Source organism: Oncorhynchus gorbuscha, linkage group LG14, assembly GCF_021184085.1.
Source record: "Oncorhynchus gorbuscha isolate QuinsamMale2020 ecotype Even-year linkage group LG14, OgorEven_v1.0, whole genome shotgun sequence".
NCBI classification, from domain to species: Eukaryota; Metazoa; Chordata; class Actinopteri; order Salmoniformes; family Salmonidae; genus Oncorhynchus; species Oncorhynchus gorbuscha.
In genome coordinates this window covers 28,029,001-28,046,882 of record NC_060186.1, presented here as the reverse complement: position 1 = coordinate 28,046,882, position 17,882 = coordinate 28,029,001, and the positions used below count along the sequence as shown (strand labels likewise).

The window sequence follows — 17,882 nt, the reverse complement described above, 5'->3', positions numbered from 1 at the left end:
AGCCAAACCGTGAGTAGTGTACTAAAGATTAAGACTAAAAGTAGTAGCCTACAATAAGGAAGAATTACAGGTAAACAAAGTGTCCAGATAAAAATATTTTATGAATATTAGATTATGCTTACCCAGACACATCAAATTGATGGGTCATGTGAAATAAATGCTCTAACCCCAGCCAGATATTGCCAACTGGATGGGTCTCCACAGAAGGTGTAAATGGTACAGCCAAATGGTTACTTGCATAGTAGCAATATTATAAATAGTGTAAATATAAGTATGTACATGAACAATAACAATATCAGTGATAGAGGAGGTAGTTATATGCATACAATTAGGGGTAAAGTGACTGAGCAGCAGGATAAATAAAACAGAGAGAGAATCGTTTGAATAGAGGCACCGCAGATAGTGCTGATGACTGGTCTGTCCGAACCACGCATGAACAAGGGAAGCTATATTCGGAGAGCCTGTTTCTGTCCTGCCCTTGACTTTGGTGCAGGGCATGTGATGTCCATAGCCTCTTCGTCGCAAAACTCCCTGATCTTCTCAAAAACATACGTTTGTCAAGCTGTGTCCAGTCCAGGTGGTGGTTGTACAGGCAGACCATCTATGGGAGGAAGGATGTCAGCGTTACGCAGCAGCTGAAACCTGGTCCCGATAGTCTGAACGCTCCTTGGCGACAACAACACCAGGCTCAAGAGCATCGAAGCTGTAAAACAGGAAATAAAAAAAATGAAGACATTATAACCTTGCACTACATCAATTCACCTCCCAAGTTTAGATAAGAAGAATAACCTCATACAATGCACTGAAAATGATATTCACCTGAAGTGCTGGAACTGCTTGAACTGTGGCAGCGGCCTGAAGTACGGAGTCAGGTGTTGTTGCCAGCCATAGCTTTCCACCAGCACCGTACCATCCTCCAGTCCAACCAGCTGTGGGATGTTGACCCATCACAGTGCTGTCCTTCACAACACCAGCAATCTCAGACAAAGTGTTCACTCTGATCTTTCTGAAGCGCTGCTTCATGAGGCCGAAGCACCAGTCGGGGGCAAACTTGGTGTTGGGTCCAGACTGTGGTGGAGCTTGTGAATGATCCGACCAGGCACAATACCAGAGCACAACCTTGTTCTTGTTTTGGCCACTGCAGTTATCACAATTCAGGTCCACATGTGTTTCCCCAACTCCGTAGTTGGTGAAGAAATGGTGCATGTAGTTGATGACTGCGCTGCCGCCTTTTCTGGATGACATGCCTTCATCAATCACGTAGTTGACTTGTTGTGACACCAAACAAGCCACACTTACGAGGAGTTAAAAAGTAGATGGTACCTGGCTGCATAGGGTCAGAAGGATAGTGCACCTGCAAACAACAAAATAACATTAAGATAAGTTAATGAAAAGAAAATGTGACATAATGCCTCATTATCAGGTAAGTTTTAAGGCAGAAACCTCTTTCATTAAATAAGATTTCCTGTGTCGTTTCCGTTGCTTGGCCCTTTGCTGTGTCAAGTCACTCTGGTTCACACTGACCGTGTGTAATGCCATAATAATCATCTGAAGCTTCAGCCCCCACCCAAACTCTGACCAATTCACTTGCCCTAGCAGCGCTGGTTAGGCTGTTTTCATCCCAGCTAGCAATGAGGAATCGGCCCAGAATCAAAATGAATGACTGCCCAGAATTGGCCTAAGTACAGTGGCTTGCGAAAGCATTCACCTCCCTTCACATTTTTCCTATTTTGTTGCCTTACAACCTGGAATTAAAATATATTTTTTTGGAAATTACTGAGGATAATAGCAGATTATTTTGCTACTCCTATTTGCCACATATTCAATTTAAGCCTACTAGAGAGTGTGTGCCCTCACTAGAGAGTGTATGTGTTACAGCTTTACACCCCCTGCTATAATGTGGATAAAGAGTTACTTGTCTAACAGAACACAAAGGGTGTTCTTTAACCTCTTGAAGCTAGGGGGCAGTATTTTTATTTGGAAAAATAATGTTCCCAAAGTAAACGGCCTATTCCTCAGGACCAGAAGCTAGAATATGCATATAATTGACAGATTATAATTTATGCATATTATTATTAGTATTGGATAGAACACACTCTAAAGTTTCCAAAACTGTGAAAATGTTGTCTGTGAGTTAAACAGAACTGATATTGCAGGCTAAAACCTGAGGAAAACACAACCAGGAAGTGCCCCTGTTTCTGAAACCTCTCTGTTGTTATGCATCCCTATTGCCCATTTAAAGGGATATCAACCAGATTCCCTTTTCTATGGCTTCCCTAAGGTGTCAACAGCCTTTAGACATAGTTTCAGGCTTTTATTTTGAAGAATAAGCGTGAACGACCACATTGCATAAGTGGATAGGTGGGGGCTCTCAGAGTGAGTTGTGCGCAAAAGAGAAAGGCGGCCATTGTTACTCCCGGTCCTAGTGAAAAGCCAACTGTCCCGGTTGATATATTATCAAATAGATATTTCAAAAAACACCCTGAGGATTGATTATAAAAAAACGTGTGACATTTTTATGTGGACATTTTGGATATAATTTGGAATTTGTGTCTGCGTTGTCGTGACCGCTCTTTCCGGTGGATTCCTGGGCATAACGCAACAAACTAACGGAGGGATTTGGATATAAAAAAATATCTTTATGGAACAAGAGGAACATTTGTTGTCTAACTGGGAGTCTCGTGAGTGAAAACATCTGAAGATCATCAAAGGTAAACGATTCATTTGATTGCTCCTCTGATCTTTGTGACCAAGTTACCTGATGCTAAGTGTACTTATTGTTTTGTCGAGCGATCGATAAACTTACACAAACGCTTGTATTGATTTCGCTGTAAAGCATAATTTCTAAATCTGAGACGACAGGTGGATTAACCTCTTCAACCTATGGGGGTGCTATGTCATTATTGGATAAAAAAAACATGCCCGTTTTAAGCGCAATATTTTGTCACGAAAAGATGCTCGACTATGCATATAATTGCCAGTGTTGGAAAGAAAACACTCTGATGTTTTCAAAACTGCAAAGATATTATCTGTGAGTACCCCAGAACTGATCTTACAGGCAAAACCAAGATGAAACTTCAAACAGGAAATGAACAGGATTTTTGACGCTGTGTTTTACTAATGTCTCCTTTTATGGCTGTGAATATGCTGTGAATGAGCTTATACGCTCTGCCGTTCATCCAAGATGTCTGCAGCATTGTGGCATTTTTGTAGGCATATCATTGGAAGATTGGCCATAAGAGACTACATTTGCCAGGGGGCCATCCTTTGTCTAAATTGGTGCGTAATTCCCAGTAACACTAATTTTGCCATGGGATACAGACAGAGAAGCACACTTCCAGGAACGATATCACATTGAAGAGATATGTAGAAAAACACCTTGAGGATTGATTCTAAACAACGTTTGCCATGTTTCAGTCGATATTATGGAGTTATTATGGGAAAAGTTCGGCGTTTTCATAACTGAATTTTCGTTTCTTTTTGGTAGCCAGACATGATGCAGAAAACGGACCGATTTCTCCTGCACAAATAATATTTCAGGAAAACTGAACATTTGCTATCTAACTGAGAGTCTCCTCATTGAAAACATCCGAAGTTCTTCAAAGGTAAATGATTTATTGAATGTTTTTGCTGGTTTTTGTGAAAATGTTGCCTGGTGATGCTAACGCTAAATGCTAATGCTAAATGCTAACGCTAAATGCTAAATGCTAGTTTTGCTATGGTAGAGAAGCATATTTTTGAAAATCTGAGATGACAGTGTTGTTAACAAAAGGCTAAGCATGAGAGCTAGCATAATGATTTCATTTCATTTGCGATTTTCATGAATAGTTAACGTTGCGTTATGGTAATGGGCTTGAGGCTGTAGACATGATCCCGGATCCGGGTTGGCTCGACGCAAGAAGTTAACAAAAGGCTAAACTGTGTTTTGCAATATTGCACTTGTGATTTCATGAATATGAATATTTTCCAGTAATATTATTTGACTGTGGCGCTATGCTATTCAGCGTTGTTGATGACAATTATAGTGGATCCGGGATGGCTGGTTCAGAGAGGTTAATGGAAGCCTATCAAATATAATCCAGTTAGAATCAGGAATTCTCCAGGGTAGCTGTTTAGGCCCCTTGCTTTTTTTAATGTAACTAACGACATGCCACTGACTTTGAGTAAAGCCAGAGTTTCTATGTATGCGGATGACTCAACACAATACACGTCAGCTACTACAGCGACTGAAATGACTGCAACACTCAACAAAGAGCTGCAGTTAGTTTCAGAGTGGGTGGCAAGGAATACGTTGGTCCATACTATTTCTAAAACTAAAAGTATTGTATTTGGAACAAAACCATAAGCCTCAAATACATCTTGTAATATATCATATGGAAATTGAGAGTTAGTTTAGATGACTAAACTAGACTGTAAACTGTCATTGTCAAAACATATTGATGCAGTAGTAGCTAAGATGGGGAGAATTCTGTCTGTAATAAAGCCTTAATTTTTTTTTTATTACATTTTTTAATTTGAACCCTTTTTCTCCCCAATTTCATGGTATCCAATTGTTGTAGTAGCTACTATCTTGTCTCATCGCTACAACTCCCGTACGGGCTCGGGAGAGACGAAGGTTGAAAGTCATGCGTCCTCCAATACACAACCCAACCAGCCGTACTGCTTCTTAACACAGCGCACATCCAACCCGGAAGCCAGCTGCACCAATGTGTCGGAGGGTACACCGTGCAACCTTGGTTAGCGCGCACTGCGCTCGGCCCGCTACAGGAGTCGCTGGTGCGCGATGAGACAAGGACATCCCGACCGACCAAGCCCTCCCTAACCCGGACAACGCTAGGCCAATTGTGTGTTGCCCCACGGACCTCCCAGTCGCGGTCGGTTACAGCCTGGGCGCGAACCCAGGGACTCTGATGGCACAGCTGGTGCTGCAGTACAGCGCCCTTAACCTCTGCGCCACCTGGGAGGCCGGTGCTCTGCCTTTCTTAACAACACTATCAACAAGGCAGGTCCTACAGGCCCTAGTTTTGTCACACCTTGACTACTGTTCAGTTGTGTGGTCAGATGCCACAAAAAAAGGACTTAGGAAAATTGGAATTGGCTGAGAACAGGGCAGCATGCTATATGGCAGACAAAATCCAAACACATCTCTTGGCATGTCCAGCCCACTCATTATCTCAGCCAAATCTATTTACAGATGGCATACAAGTTTATTATTAAGGCGATTGAAAGTTCACATGTTTGAGAAGGCATTTCTGCCAAAAAAACTATTTTGTTTACAATAAAACAAGTTTACGATCAAAAGGCTCTCCCGTGAAGTAGTGACCCACGACATATGCCTAGTTTCATGAAAAGGGTCACATACCAGATAATTTGGACTAGGATTAAATGTCAGGGATTGTGAAAAACTGAGTTTAAAGGGCTAAGGTGCATGTAAACTTCCTACTTCAACTGTATATATTACCTCAACTAACCGGTGCATAGCCTCTCTATTGTTATTTTACTGCTGCTGTTTAATTATTTTTTACTCTTATTTTCTATGTTTTATTTAACACTTTTTTCTTCTTACTTTCTTAAAGCATTGTAGATTATGGGCTTGTAAAAATGTTGTATTCAGCATATGTGACAGGTTTTTAGATGAATCAGACATTATGACCAAAATGATCCTATTTACACTTCGTAGTCAATTCTGACACTATAAAGGCATAACTAACCAATATAAATATGCCGTCTATTGGCGGTTTATTGTACAAAACAAAACAGCCACCTCTTTTCTCTTTTTGTTTTATTTTATCATATCCTGAAATTTTTTTTTACAAAAGAAAATAGCTGCATAAAAGTTTTGACAAAAGAGGGTAAATCTCGATCTGTGTACCTTCCTAGTATTCCCATTTCCTTGGGACGAGCCCAATCAAAACAAAACGTATTATTCTTCAGTACAGCGAAATGTGTGGTCAAAATAAAATGTCGGCCAGGGCTACACACTAGTTAAGCACAACAAAAACCTATTGACTGCCCAATCTTGAAAGAAAATCAGCAACCAAGTTGTCCTTACCACGGACATTTCCGATTTCAAGAGGAAACTCCTGCAATATGATACTCCAGTGAAGGAGTCTGCAATTCGTGGAGCTTGTCTTTTACAGGGAAACGAGTGTGTTACAATCATTAAAGACCACAAGAGGCGTAGAGACCTGAAACATAAATCTTGATCTGCTGAAGAGCCAGGGTAAAAGTGTGTTTCTTTCTCATTGGTGGAGTAGTGTTTCTGATAAGAGGCCAACTTCTTCGAAAAGTGCCCCACTGGATGCTCAACATTGATGTCGTCTTCCTTGCAGGAGCACATGCTCCTACATCACTGGCATCTGTGTACATAGAGAATGGATGACGGAAATCTGGAGTAGCAGGCACTGGTGCGGAGACCAAAAGGGGTTTTGTCTTCACAACAGCTGCCTGATAGTCTGTGCTCCAATGGAAAATATCTTTGGGACTGGTAAAATCCTTAAGTGGGGCAACAACCTGTGCAAAGTTCTTACAAAATTCCTGGTAGTAGCCAGCCACCCTCAAGAATTGGCGCAGTTCCTGGCGAGAAGTTGGCACAGGAAGGCTATTGATGGCCTCCACTTTTGCCATGACCTGTCAGACTTTTCCTTGATCCGCCACCTTCCAGAAATACTTCACTGTTGCTTGGGCGATTTCACTCTTTGACAGTTTAACATTCAAGTTGGCAGATGCAGAACTAAACTAAACTAAGGCATTCTGTCCAGGTGGCATGAATACCACCACATTGTCCAAATATGCCTCAGCATTTTCCAGACCACGTAGCACGATGTGCATGAGCCTTTGAAACGTGGCTCCGGCATTTCGAAACCCGAACAGAAGATGAAGGTAGGAAAACAAACCATCAGGAGTGAGAAAAGCAGACAGCTCTTTTGTACGCTCAGTTAGAGGGACCTGCCAGTATCCCTTCAGCAGATCGAACTTACTAACGTACTTAGTAGCACCAACACGGTCCACACAATCATCGACCCTGGGAAAAGGGTACAAGTCTGACTTAGTAACAGCAATGAGTTTGAGAAAATGAGAACAAAAGCGCGGAGACCCATCCAGCTGATGTACCAATATGCAGCGTGAACTCCACGGACTGTTGCCATGTTGTGCAATGCCGTGCAATGCCGTGTTCAAGCATGAATTCTACCTCACTACAGAGTTTCTCACTCTTTTCGGGATTCACCCGAGTCCCCAACGTGTCATGCTCTAGAACATTTGACTGGCACATCTGAAACTAAACCCTGATATTCTAAAAGCAGTACAACAATTTTGCCTTTCAAATCAAAATGTATTGGTCACATACACATGTTTAGCAGATGTTATTGCGGGTATAGCACAATGGGTTCACTTCGCTACACATCCGAAGACAAGTGTGCCAAAAAGCCCTTCAGGTTTTCCAGAATCTCTGCTTTACTCAACCGTCCCACAGGTACAGAGTGTATTAGGCTTTCCTCGTGCTCTCAAGGAAATACTGGGCTTTCCTTATGCTCTTGAGGAAGACTATAGTCCACGGTGACTACCGGTTTCCACTGACTTCTCCTCCCGATCACAGCAGGAGAAGTATGGTTTCAACATGTTGACATGACACAGTAGTTTTTTTCCCCCTACGCTCGGGTGTGGCGATGAGGTAATCCAGATATTTTTTAAATAGCTTTATAGGGGTAAGGGACTGAAAAGTGAGCTTACAACGGTGACCCCAGATTCTTGAACAACGTCCCGTGCTACAAATAGCACTAGAGGGACCCTTTCATCCCAGTCTTTCTCGAACTCAAAGCCGTGAGCTCTCAACATAGACTTCAAAGTCTGATGAAATATCTCCAGCACCTTGAGACTCTGGGTGATAGGCACAAGAGGGGCAATGGGTAACACCCAACTGCTGAAGCACTTGCTGGAAGACCTTTGACATGAAATTAGAACCGTGGTCCGATTGGACTACATGCACCCTCCAAAATGAAGGATAGGCTACCACAGTGTCTCACAGTATCTTCACAGGCTGTGTAACAGCATCACCACTCAGCATCAACTTTGTTTCAGACATGAACCTGTCTGAAACAAAGGGTTCATACACATCTGATTCAAGACTTAACGGGCTTGAGTGCTCCCACAAAAAGAAAGCTTTTTCTATGTAATTTTTCTGTTTCAATATAGGACACAGAGACAGTGGCTGTGTCCAAATACCCATGCTAGCGTACTACATGCTGAAACTGCATACTCTTTACTCATCGTTGCATACTATTTAGCATGTACCTTTTAGTAAAAAGTATGCAGTATACCACAGCCGCAACGCAGTAGCAGTTCCTGATTGGCTGAGTAGGTGGGGTGGGGCCGATTTTTCCAAATTCAACAGACATGCATCGCATTAACCAGCATGATAATAGCTCATTTCCAATTTGATGAATGTGTACGTATACATGGGTGTAATCATTCTAAAGTGGTCCCTGCAGCGTAGGCTCAAACCGGTGTGATTAAAACACTTCATTAGAAAGTCTAGTTATGATTGTCAGCGTTTGAGTAGGCCACACTTTTTTCATCAGTAACATTTTGCACAAGCAGTCTTTATAATGTTATGTCCCCACTGTGACCTTTTGGTTACTGGCCCAATGTTCTGAACCGCTAGTCTAATACTGTGAAGAACTGTCAAACACAATACCAGGTAGTACATGAAAGATACTCGAGAGGGAGGGAAGGGACACACCTGAACAGAAGTACAACAGAAGCCTTAAGGGAATCTGTTTCTTCTTCTAATGCTAACTGACATGTTTTTGTATTCTGTTTCCTTTTACAGGAGAGTGTTTTGAAGTATACTAAAATGTTTTATGTCTTCCTTTTGCAGGAGAAATCTGCTAATCTAAACCTGACTGTGGACGTATGCCTACCAAACACCTGTGTCCAGGTAAAATGAGTACTGTCCATGTAAATGTTTGCACGTGTATAGATTTCAACAGGCATTTTGATATTGATTGATAGATGCATATTCTATTTCGACAGGTGAAGAGGCTTAACGTAAAGTATGCTGTCACCATCCTTCATTGCCATATACGATGCTGTGAGTGTTGTGTGACTCTTTGACCTATTGTACAGGTTTTTATTTGAGAAGAAGTGAGCTCATTTAAAACTCTTGAGTTCAGCCTTGTGACCATTCAGTCTTGAGTGACCGACTGGGTTCCTTCAGGGTCTCCGACAAGACCGTGTTAGCCCACAAAAACCGTGTTAGCCCATTGAGCTAAAGCCGAGGTATTGGCAATGGTAACTAACGCAAGTAGTCAGGAAATCTAGTAAGCCTCAGGCAAGGTTACTCATCACGCTTGTTTGGTTCACCTTACCCCTTTCATTACATTAACTCATTCAAAACTCTCAAGGAGGCAGGGTTTCTCTTATTCAGCTGCGTTCCACCTTCTTTAAACTGTAATCCTGGCATGCACACCTTGCCTTGGCCCCTATCTGATACAAACACTGTTGACTTCACAGCTTAAGTATCTTTTGTTTGAGGCTGGTTGTGTGTGTGTGTTGAGCGAGACTGAACACGCTAAATGTACAGTGCCTTCAGAAAGTATTCATACCCTTTGACTTATTCTCCATTTTGTTGTTACATCCTGAATTCAATGGATTACAAAAACAAACAAAACAATCACTAATCTACACACAATACCCCATAATGGGAAAGAGAAAAGCTGTTTTTTGACATTTCTGCCAAGTTATTGAAAATGAAATGAAATGAAATATAATTTACACAAGAATCCACAACCCTGAGCCAATACATGTTAGAATCGCATGGGGCAGTGATTACAGCTGTGAGGGCTTCTGGGTAAGTCTCTACGAGTTTTGAACACCTGGATTGTACAATATCTGCAGACTGAACCAGGTTTTTATCTAGGAATTTGCCTGCGGTTCGCTCTATTCCATTTATTTTCATCGTAAAAAATCTCCCTAGTCCATGCTGATGACAAGCATACGCATAACATGAAAGAGCCACCACCATGCTTGAAAATATGAAGAGTGGTACTCAGTAATATGTGGATTGGATTTGCCCCTAACATAATTATTTGTGTTCAGGACATAAAGTTTATTTCCTTACCACATTTTTTGCAATTTTACTTTGGTGTTATTGCAAACAGGATGCATGTTTTGGAATATTTGTATGCTGTACAAGCTTCCTTATTTTCACTGTCATTTAGGTTAGTATTGTGGAGTAACTACAATGTTGTTGATCCATCCTCAGTTTTCTCCTCTCACAGCCATTAAATTGTTTTAAAGTCACTATTGGACTCATGGTGAAATCCCTGAGTGGTTTCCTTCCTCTCTGTCCAAAGTGTAATGAATAACTTCAACATGTTCATGTTTAACACTGTGAAAGTTATTATCTGACTTGCTAAGCAAGTTTTGCTTCCCATAATAAAGGGGTTGAATACTAATTGACTCAAGATATTCCACCTTTTAATTTGTAATTAATTTGTAAAAAAGTTGAAAAACATAATTCCACTGACATTATGGGGTTTTGTGTGTAGGCCAGTGACACAAAATCGAAATGTAATCAATTTTAAATTCAGGCTGTAACACAACAACATGTGGAAAAAGTCAATGCTTCCACTCTATTTAACGGGCTTTATGGACAGGGCTCAGGAAACACTGCTAACATGATGGAATTCTTCATACCAACAATTTTTTTATATTTTCAACACATTCACGAACCACTCAGGTTTCAAACAGAAAATAGGTTGTATTAGGAAATATTACACAGAAAGATATAAAGATACAAACATCCTATGGCTTTGAAAAGGTGCTTGAAGTCAAAGTGTACGACCACTGTTTATATAAAACACACTGAAGTATACATTGAAGAGTCCTCCTTTTCTTTTGTCTGAAATCCACCATGCAAAGAGCTTTGATTCTGACTGCTGCTTCTCTCTCTTTGCTTTTCAAAGTGGACCTAGCTGATGCCCGTGCCCGTGCCCCTGCAATGGTTGGGCAAACTCCGGCCTTGCAAGGCTACTTGGAGCTGATCTGGGTAGTGGTGCCAGCTGTGGCCTGTCTCACTGCTGCTGTCATAGTGGCAGCTCTAGTCATCAAAGCCCTTATAACTGGTATGTATCCACCTCTCCCTAACTGAGTGAATGATAACTACCCCTTTCACAGTCATCTAAAGCAGAGCCAAGATGTTCTGCACTGGCCTGGTTAGGCAGCATCAATCGTAGTTGCTGGAACTGTGCTGAAAATAATAAGTTCGAGCTAGCACAGTGCACTAATGTCCCAGGTTTAAATGGGGTGCTGACTGATTGTGTACACGGTCTGTCTGTCTGTCTGTCTGTCTGTCTGTCTGTCTGTCTGTCTGTCTGTCTGTCTGTCTGTCTGTCTGTCTGTCTGTCTGTCTGTCTGTCTGTCTGTCTGTCTGTCTGTCTGTCTGTCTGTCTGTCTGTCTGTCTGTCTGTCTGTCTGTCTGTCTGTCTGTCTGTCTGTCTGTCTGTCTGTCTGTCTGTCTGTCTGTCTGTCTGTCTGTCTGTCTACAGTTCACCAGAGGAGGCACAGAAAAGGACGGCATGGGGTCTGTACATTGAAACAACAAACAGGTAAGACCATTGTACCGTGCATCCACTAACCATAGCCCCAACTCTAGCTTTATGTCCACATACCGGTTCAACCCACATGAAAAAATACTGTAGTATACTATGGTATGAATACTTTAGAATTCACTGTAGTGTTTTTTTTAGACTTTACTGTAGTATTCACTGCAGTATTTACTGTAGTAAAAAAATGGTATTATATACTATAGTAATGTAGTTTTTGCAGACTGTTCTATACTGTAATATTTACTGTAGTGGGGAGAACGCCTCAATCTGGTTCAATTCACCCCCACCCTGACATAATGGTAGCCGACCATTTGAGATTTACAATGTAGATGAAAAGCCATTTGGAAGCCAAATGTGCCAACTCACAGAAATTAATTTGTAATGCCCACTACTACAAGAGCACATTTTCCACAATCTGTAGGTAGGATTGAGGTCAGATCCAATAGATCAGAGCTTCTACTATATTCTATAAGCTGTAGGGAACAGGGGGTCTATACTTGGCATGTAGGTTTCTCACTCATGGGTGGCACAAATTGCGATATGGGGAGGGGAATGGGTATATGCAAATTAAATAGTATTTACTATAGTATTCTTCAGTATACTACAACATTCTACAATATTTTATAAGTACTACACGTGATTTAGGGATACTACAGTGTGTAGTATAGTATTTTACAGTATACTTCAGTTTACTATAGAATTAAATAGTATACACTGTAGGATTCTATAGTAAACAAGTATTTTTTCATGTAGGAACCATTACCTTAGCCTCAAACAAAACCATTACCCTAGCCCTAGCGTCATGTCCACAACCTGGTTCAACCGTAACCCTAATCTTAGCTTTTACCCTAACCCAATATAGACACATAAAGAATTATATTCTGAGTATACAAAACATTAAGACACCTTCTCTTTCCATGACATAGACTGACTAGGTGAATCCAGGTGAAAGCTAAGATCCCGTATTGTCGTCACTTGTTAAATCCACTTAAACCAGTGTAGATTAAAAGGAGGAGTCTAAAAAAAGATGTTTAAGTCTTGAGACAATTGAAACATGGATTGTGTATGTGTACCATTCAGAGGGGGCATGGGCAGGAAAACATTTTAAGTGACTTTGAACGGGGTATGTATTTATAGTAGGTGCCCAGGCGCACCAGTTTGTGTCAAGAACTGCAATGCTGCTAGGTTATTCACACCCAACAGTTTCCTGTGTGCATCAGCAATGGTCCACCACCCAAAGGACATCCAGACAACTGTGAATAACTGACATAACTGTGGGGAGCATTGGAGTCAACATGGGCCAGCATCCCTGTGGAACACTTTCGACACATTGTAGAGTCCATACCCTGGCGAAGTGAGGATGTGGGGTTCAACTCAATATTAGGAAGGTGTTCCTAATGTTTGGTATACTCAGTGTATATCACCATGGTTAATAATACCGCATGCTTTTCAGAATCTCATGCTGTTGCTGTTGACCGCACCACCCCAGGACTCCAAGACCAGACTACTCTCCATAAAGAGATGCCCATACCTTACACTCTTCTGTTTGAAAATTGCGAAAGGGCTAACTTACTGCAGTTTTAATTTAGTCTTAGATTTAGTCTTAAATTAGATTTTAGCTTCGTTACATTTTTGTCATTTAATCTTTCGTTAATTTTTGTAATTTTCAGTCGACAAAAACCAGGAACAATTTCAGTCTAGTTTTAGTCACATTTTAGTCTGCACATTTTTTTTCTACATTTAAATAACTCAACCTCTTACTTGCATCATGTGCTCTGAAAAACCCTTCTCTGTAGGATATTCAGCGGTTAACTTCGGTCACGACTGGCTCCATGGGAACTACAATCCTAGCGAGTTTTAGCGTTTAGAAACGTCAATAATCATCAGATGCAAAATGGTTTTCGAAGCGTCTTTCATATCTGAGAGAATGAATCTTTCAAATAAAAAAAGATACACTTACTTACCCAGATTTTCACAGATCCATAAACTGTGTGTCTCCAGCCGGCAAACTACACTTTCACTACACTTCCTCCCCAGTTATTCTTACACACAAGTGTTTGGAGCATGCTAGATAGCTAATGAGCACAGATGTCTTCCTAAGTCTTCCGTAAAACAAGTGCTGTAACTTTGAGATATGGCCGTGTGGGAGCACCAATCTTAACCCTATAAAGGTGTAGTAATTTAACCTTCACTTTTAAAAAAATCTCACTGATATGAAAGATTCCTCATGTTTCTACAACATTACCGCAAGCGATGCGTGTTAACGTTCAGAGCGAACGTCGGGTCTCCAGGAAAAATGTATATCCGATTTTCTCCACATAGTAACCATCAGAGTTGGTTAAATAACAGTGCTTTCCTTCAAAATAGGAGAATATGAGCTTTCCCACAATGCCAGAAGTATTACTATACTCCTAATATTCAGCAAAAATCATTAGTTTTCCCAATTGGAAAAGGCAACTGCACCTCGCTATTGCCAACACAGATGAATAAAAGCGCACATGGCACAATAGAGCTTCTGATGTGATCAGAGCAAAAATGACCAAAATGAAAGCAGAGACTTAAAATACATTATTGTTTCTAATTGAGGTTAGTTTGTTACAAGTTAAGTATCCTGTCTGCGCATCAGCTCAAAAGAGAGACCGAGATTAGTGATTAAAGTGACTGGGAGCTGTGTTTGTGGGAGAGCCAGATCAATACAACCAGCCCATGCAACAGAAAGATGTTATCGACTAATGAGAGGATTGCATTATATATTCTGCACAGGGATGCATGCTTATAATTGGACAAAACAGATTTAAAGGAGTTTCGTGTGAAATTGAATGTCCATTTGTCTCACGTGGAAATCTCGCCTTGTTACATTTTACAATTAAAAGTAATTGGTAATAGTCATAGGTTTTTTTCCAGAGCATTTAATCTCATCATTAGTTTCATCAGGAAAAATAGGTTGTTGACTACAGAGAGCTCAAACACGAGATGTATGTGGCAGGGTCTACAGTCAATCATGGATTTCAAAAAGAAAACCAGCCCCGTCATGGACATCAACATCTTGCTCCCAGACAAATTAAACAACTTCTTTGCTCGCTTTGAGGACAATACAGTGCCACTGACATGGCCCGCTACCAAAGCCTGTGGGCCCCCCTTCATTGTGGCCAACTTGAGTAAAACATTTAAGCGTGATAGCCCTCGCAAGACTGCCGGCCCAGACGGCATCCCTAGCCGCATCCTTATTGACATATTCAATCAATCCCTATCCCAGTCTGCTGTTCCCACATGCTTCAAGATGGCCACCATTGTTCCTGTTCACAAGAAAGCTAAGGTAACTGAACTAAATGACTATCGCCCCGTAGCACTCACTTCTGTCATCATGAAGTGCTTTGAGAGACTAGTCAAGGATCATATCACCTCCACCCTACCTGATACCCTAGTCCCACTCCAATTTGCTTACCACCCCAATAGGTCCACAAACGACGCAATCTCACACTGCACACTGCCCTATCCCATCTGGACAAGAGGAATGCCTATGTAAAAATGTTTTTCATTGACTACAGCTCAGCATTTAACACCATAGTACCCTTCAAACTCGTCATTAAGCTCGAGATCCTGGGTCTTGACCCCGCCCTGTGCAACTGGGTCCTGGACTTTGACGGGCCGCCCACAGGTGGTGAGGGTAGGAAACAACATCACCATCCTGCCGATCCTCAACACTGGGGCCCCACAAGGGTGCGTTCTCAGCCCTCTTCTGTACTCCCTGTTCACCCATGACTGCATGGCCATGCATGCCTCCAACTCAATCATCAGCAGACGACACTACAGTGGTAGGCTTGATTACCAACAACGACAAGACAGCCGACAAGGAGGAGGTGAGGGCCTTCGGAGTGTGGTGTCAGGAAAATAACCTTTCACTCAACGTCAACAAAACAAAGGAGATGATCGTGAACTTCAGGAAACAGCAGAGGGAAGAGCCCCCTATCCATATCGACAGGACAGTAGTGGAGAAGGTGGAAAGTTTTAAGTTACTCAGCGTACACATCATGGACAAACTGAAATGGTCCACCCACACAGACAGCGTGGTGAAGAAGACGCAACAGCGCCTCTTCAACCTCAGGAGCCTGAAGAAATTTGTCTTGTCACCAAAAGCACTCACAAACTTTTACAGATGCACAATCGAGAGCATCCTGTCTGGCTGTATCACCGCCAGGTACGAAAACTGCTCCGCCCACAACCGCAAGGCTCTTCAGAGGGTAGTGTGGTCTGCACAATGCATCACCGGGGGCAATATACCTGCCCTCCAGGACACCTACAGCACACGATGTCACAGGAAGGCCAAAAAGATCCTCAAGGACAACAACCACCAGAGCCACTGCCGGTTCACCCCGCTATCATCCAGAAGGCAAGGTTCATCAGCTGGGACCGAGAGACTGAAAAACAGCTTCTATTTCAAGGCCATCAGACTGTTAAACAGCCATCACAAACATTGGTCATTGGTCATCCATATATTTACATGTACTTTTTCTTATTCATCCCTTTACATTAGTGTGTATAAGGTAGTCATTGTGAATTTGTTATATTACTTGTTTTATATTACTGCACTGTCGGAACTAGAAGCACAAGCACTTCACTACACTTGCTAAACATGTGTATGTGACCAATAACATTTTATTTGGTTTGATTAGTCCGCTAAACCAAAGTCTGGTTCCCCAAGCTACATTGCCTAAGCTTCGCCTTGGCAGGCTAAAATGTTATTTTTGTTTATACAAGACACCAGGTTTGAACCCCATCATTAACAGAGCGCATGACATGTCAAAAATGTACAACTGCAGGTGGTGTTGTGTTTCTTTCCTGGTTCAAACCTCAAAGGAGCAATTTGCATACAGATTGAAAATTAAGAAAGAAAAGACAATAGAACATGGGCAGTTGTAAAATTTCTACATTTCTGCATTGCATTGACCATTTTCTGTTAATCATTTTAGAATTTCTGTTTACCGTTTCCAATTTTCAATAAACCATTTTCAATTTTCATTTTAACACTGCAATTTTATCGTGACATCCTACTATATCTGCAGCAGTTAGATTGTTGGTAGTGTGCTGTTACATCCTACTATATCTGCAGCAGTTAGATTGTTGGTAGTGTGCTGTTACATCCTACTATATCTGCAGCAGTTAGATTGTTGGTAGTGTGCTGTTACATCCTACTATATCTGCAGCAGTTAGATTGTTGGTAGTGTGCTGTTACATCCTACTATATCTGCAGCAGTTAGATTGTTGGTAGTGTGCTGTTACATCCTACTATATCTGCAGCAGTTAGATTGTTGGTAGTGTGCTGTTACATCCTACTATATCTGCAGAAGTTAGATTGTTGGTAGTGTGCTGTTACATCCTACTATATCTGCATCAGTTAGATTGTTGGTAGTGTGCTGTTACATCCTACTATATCTGCATCAGTTAGATTGTTGGTAGTGTGCTGTTACATCCTACTATATCTGCAGCAGTTAGATTGTTGGTAGTGTGCTGTTACATCCTACTATATCTGCAGCAGTTAGATTGTTGGTAGTGTGCTGTTACATCCTACTATATCTGTATCAGTTAGATTGTTGGTAGTGTGCTGTTACATCCTACTATATCTGCAGCAGTTAGATTGTTGGTAGTGTGCTGTTACATCCTACTATATCTGCATCAGTTAGATTGTTGGTAGTGTGCTGTTACATCCTACTATATCTGCATCAGTTAGATTGTTGGTAGTGTGCTGTTACATCCTACTATATCTGCATCAGTTAGATTGTTGGTAGTGTGCTGTTACATCCTACTATATCTGCATCAGTTAGATTGTTGGTAGTGTGCTGTTACATCCTACTATATCTGCAGCAGTTAGATTGTTGGTAGTGTGCTGTTACATCCTACTATATCTGCATCAGTTAGATTGTTGGTAGTGTGCTGTTACATCCTACTATATCTGCATCAGTTAGATTGTTGGTAGTGTGCTGTTACATCCTACTATATCTGCATCAGTTAGATTGTTGGTAGTGTGCTGTTACATCCTACTATATCTGCATCAGTTAGATTGTTGGTAGTGTGCTGTTACATCCTACTATATCTGCATCAGTTAGATTGTTGGTAGTGTGCTGTTACATCCTACTATATCTGCAGCAGTTAGATTGTTGGTAGTGTCCTACTATATCTGCATCAGTTAGATTGTTGGTGCATTCCTAGGTTTCTGTTAATTAGAACTGTCAGCTAAGTGGTGATCGATAATGGTGAGGAGTCAAATGTGAATTA

At 41.4% G+C, this 17,882-nt stretch overlaps 1 protein-coding gene across 3 annotated transcripts in view; it reads left to right on the top strand.

Moving 5' to 3' along the window:
- Window positions 1-14,891, top strand: part of il17rel (interleukin 17 receptor E-like) — a 41,932-nt gene extending 27,041 nt beyond the window's left edge. For all 3 annotated transcript variants that reach the window (XM_046297679.1, XM_046297678.1, XM_046297680.1), the window contains 5 exons: window positions 8,879-8,938; window positions 9,034-9,091; window positions 10,968-11,126; window positions 11,550-11,609; window positions 13,063-14,891. In XM_046297679.1, coding sequence (XP_046153635.1) covers window positions 8,879-8,938; window positions 9,034-9,091; window positions 10,968-11,126; window positions 11,550-11,609; window positions 13,063-13,193 — 468 coding nt within the window. In that variant the 3' untranslated portion in view covers window positions 13,194-14,891. The remainder of the gene's footprint in view (window positions 1-8,878; window positions 8,939-9,033; window positions 9,092-10,967; window positions 11,127-11,549; window positions 11,610-13,062) is intronic.
- The last annotated feature ends 2,991 nt before the right edge of the window (window positions 14,892-17,882 follow it).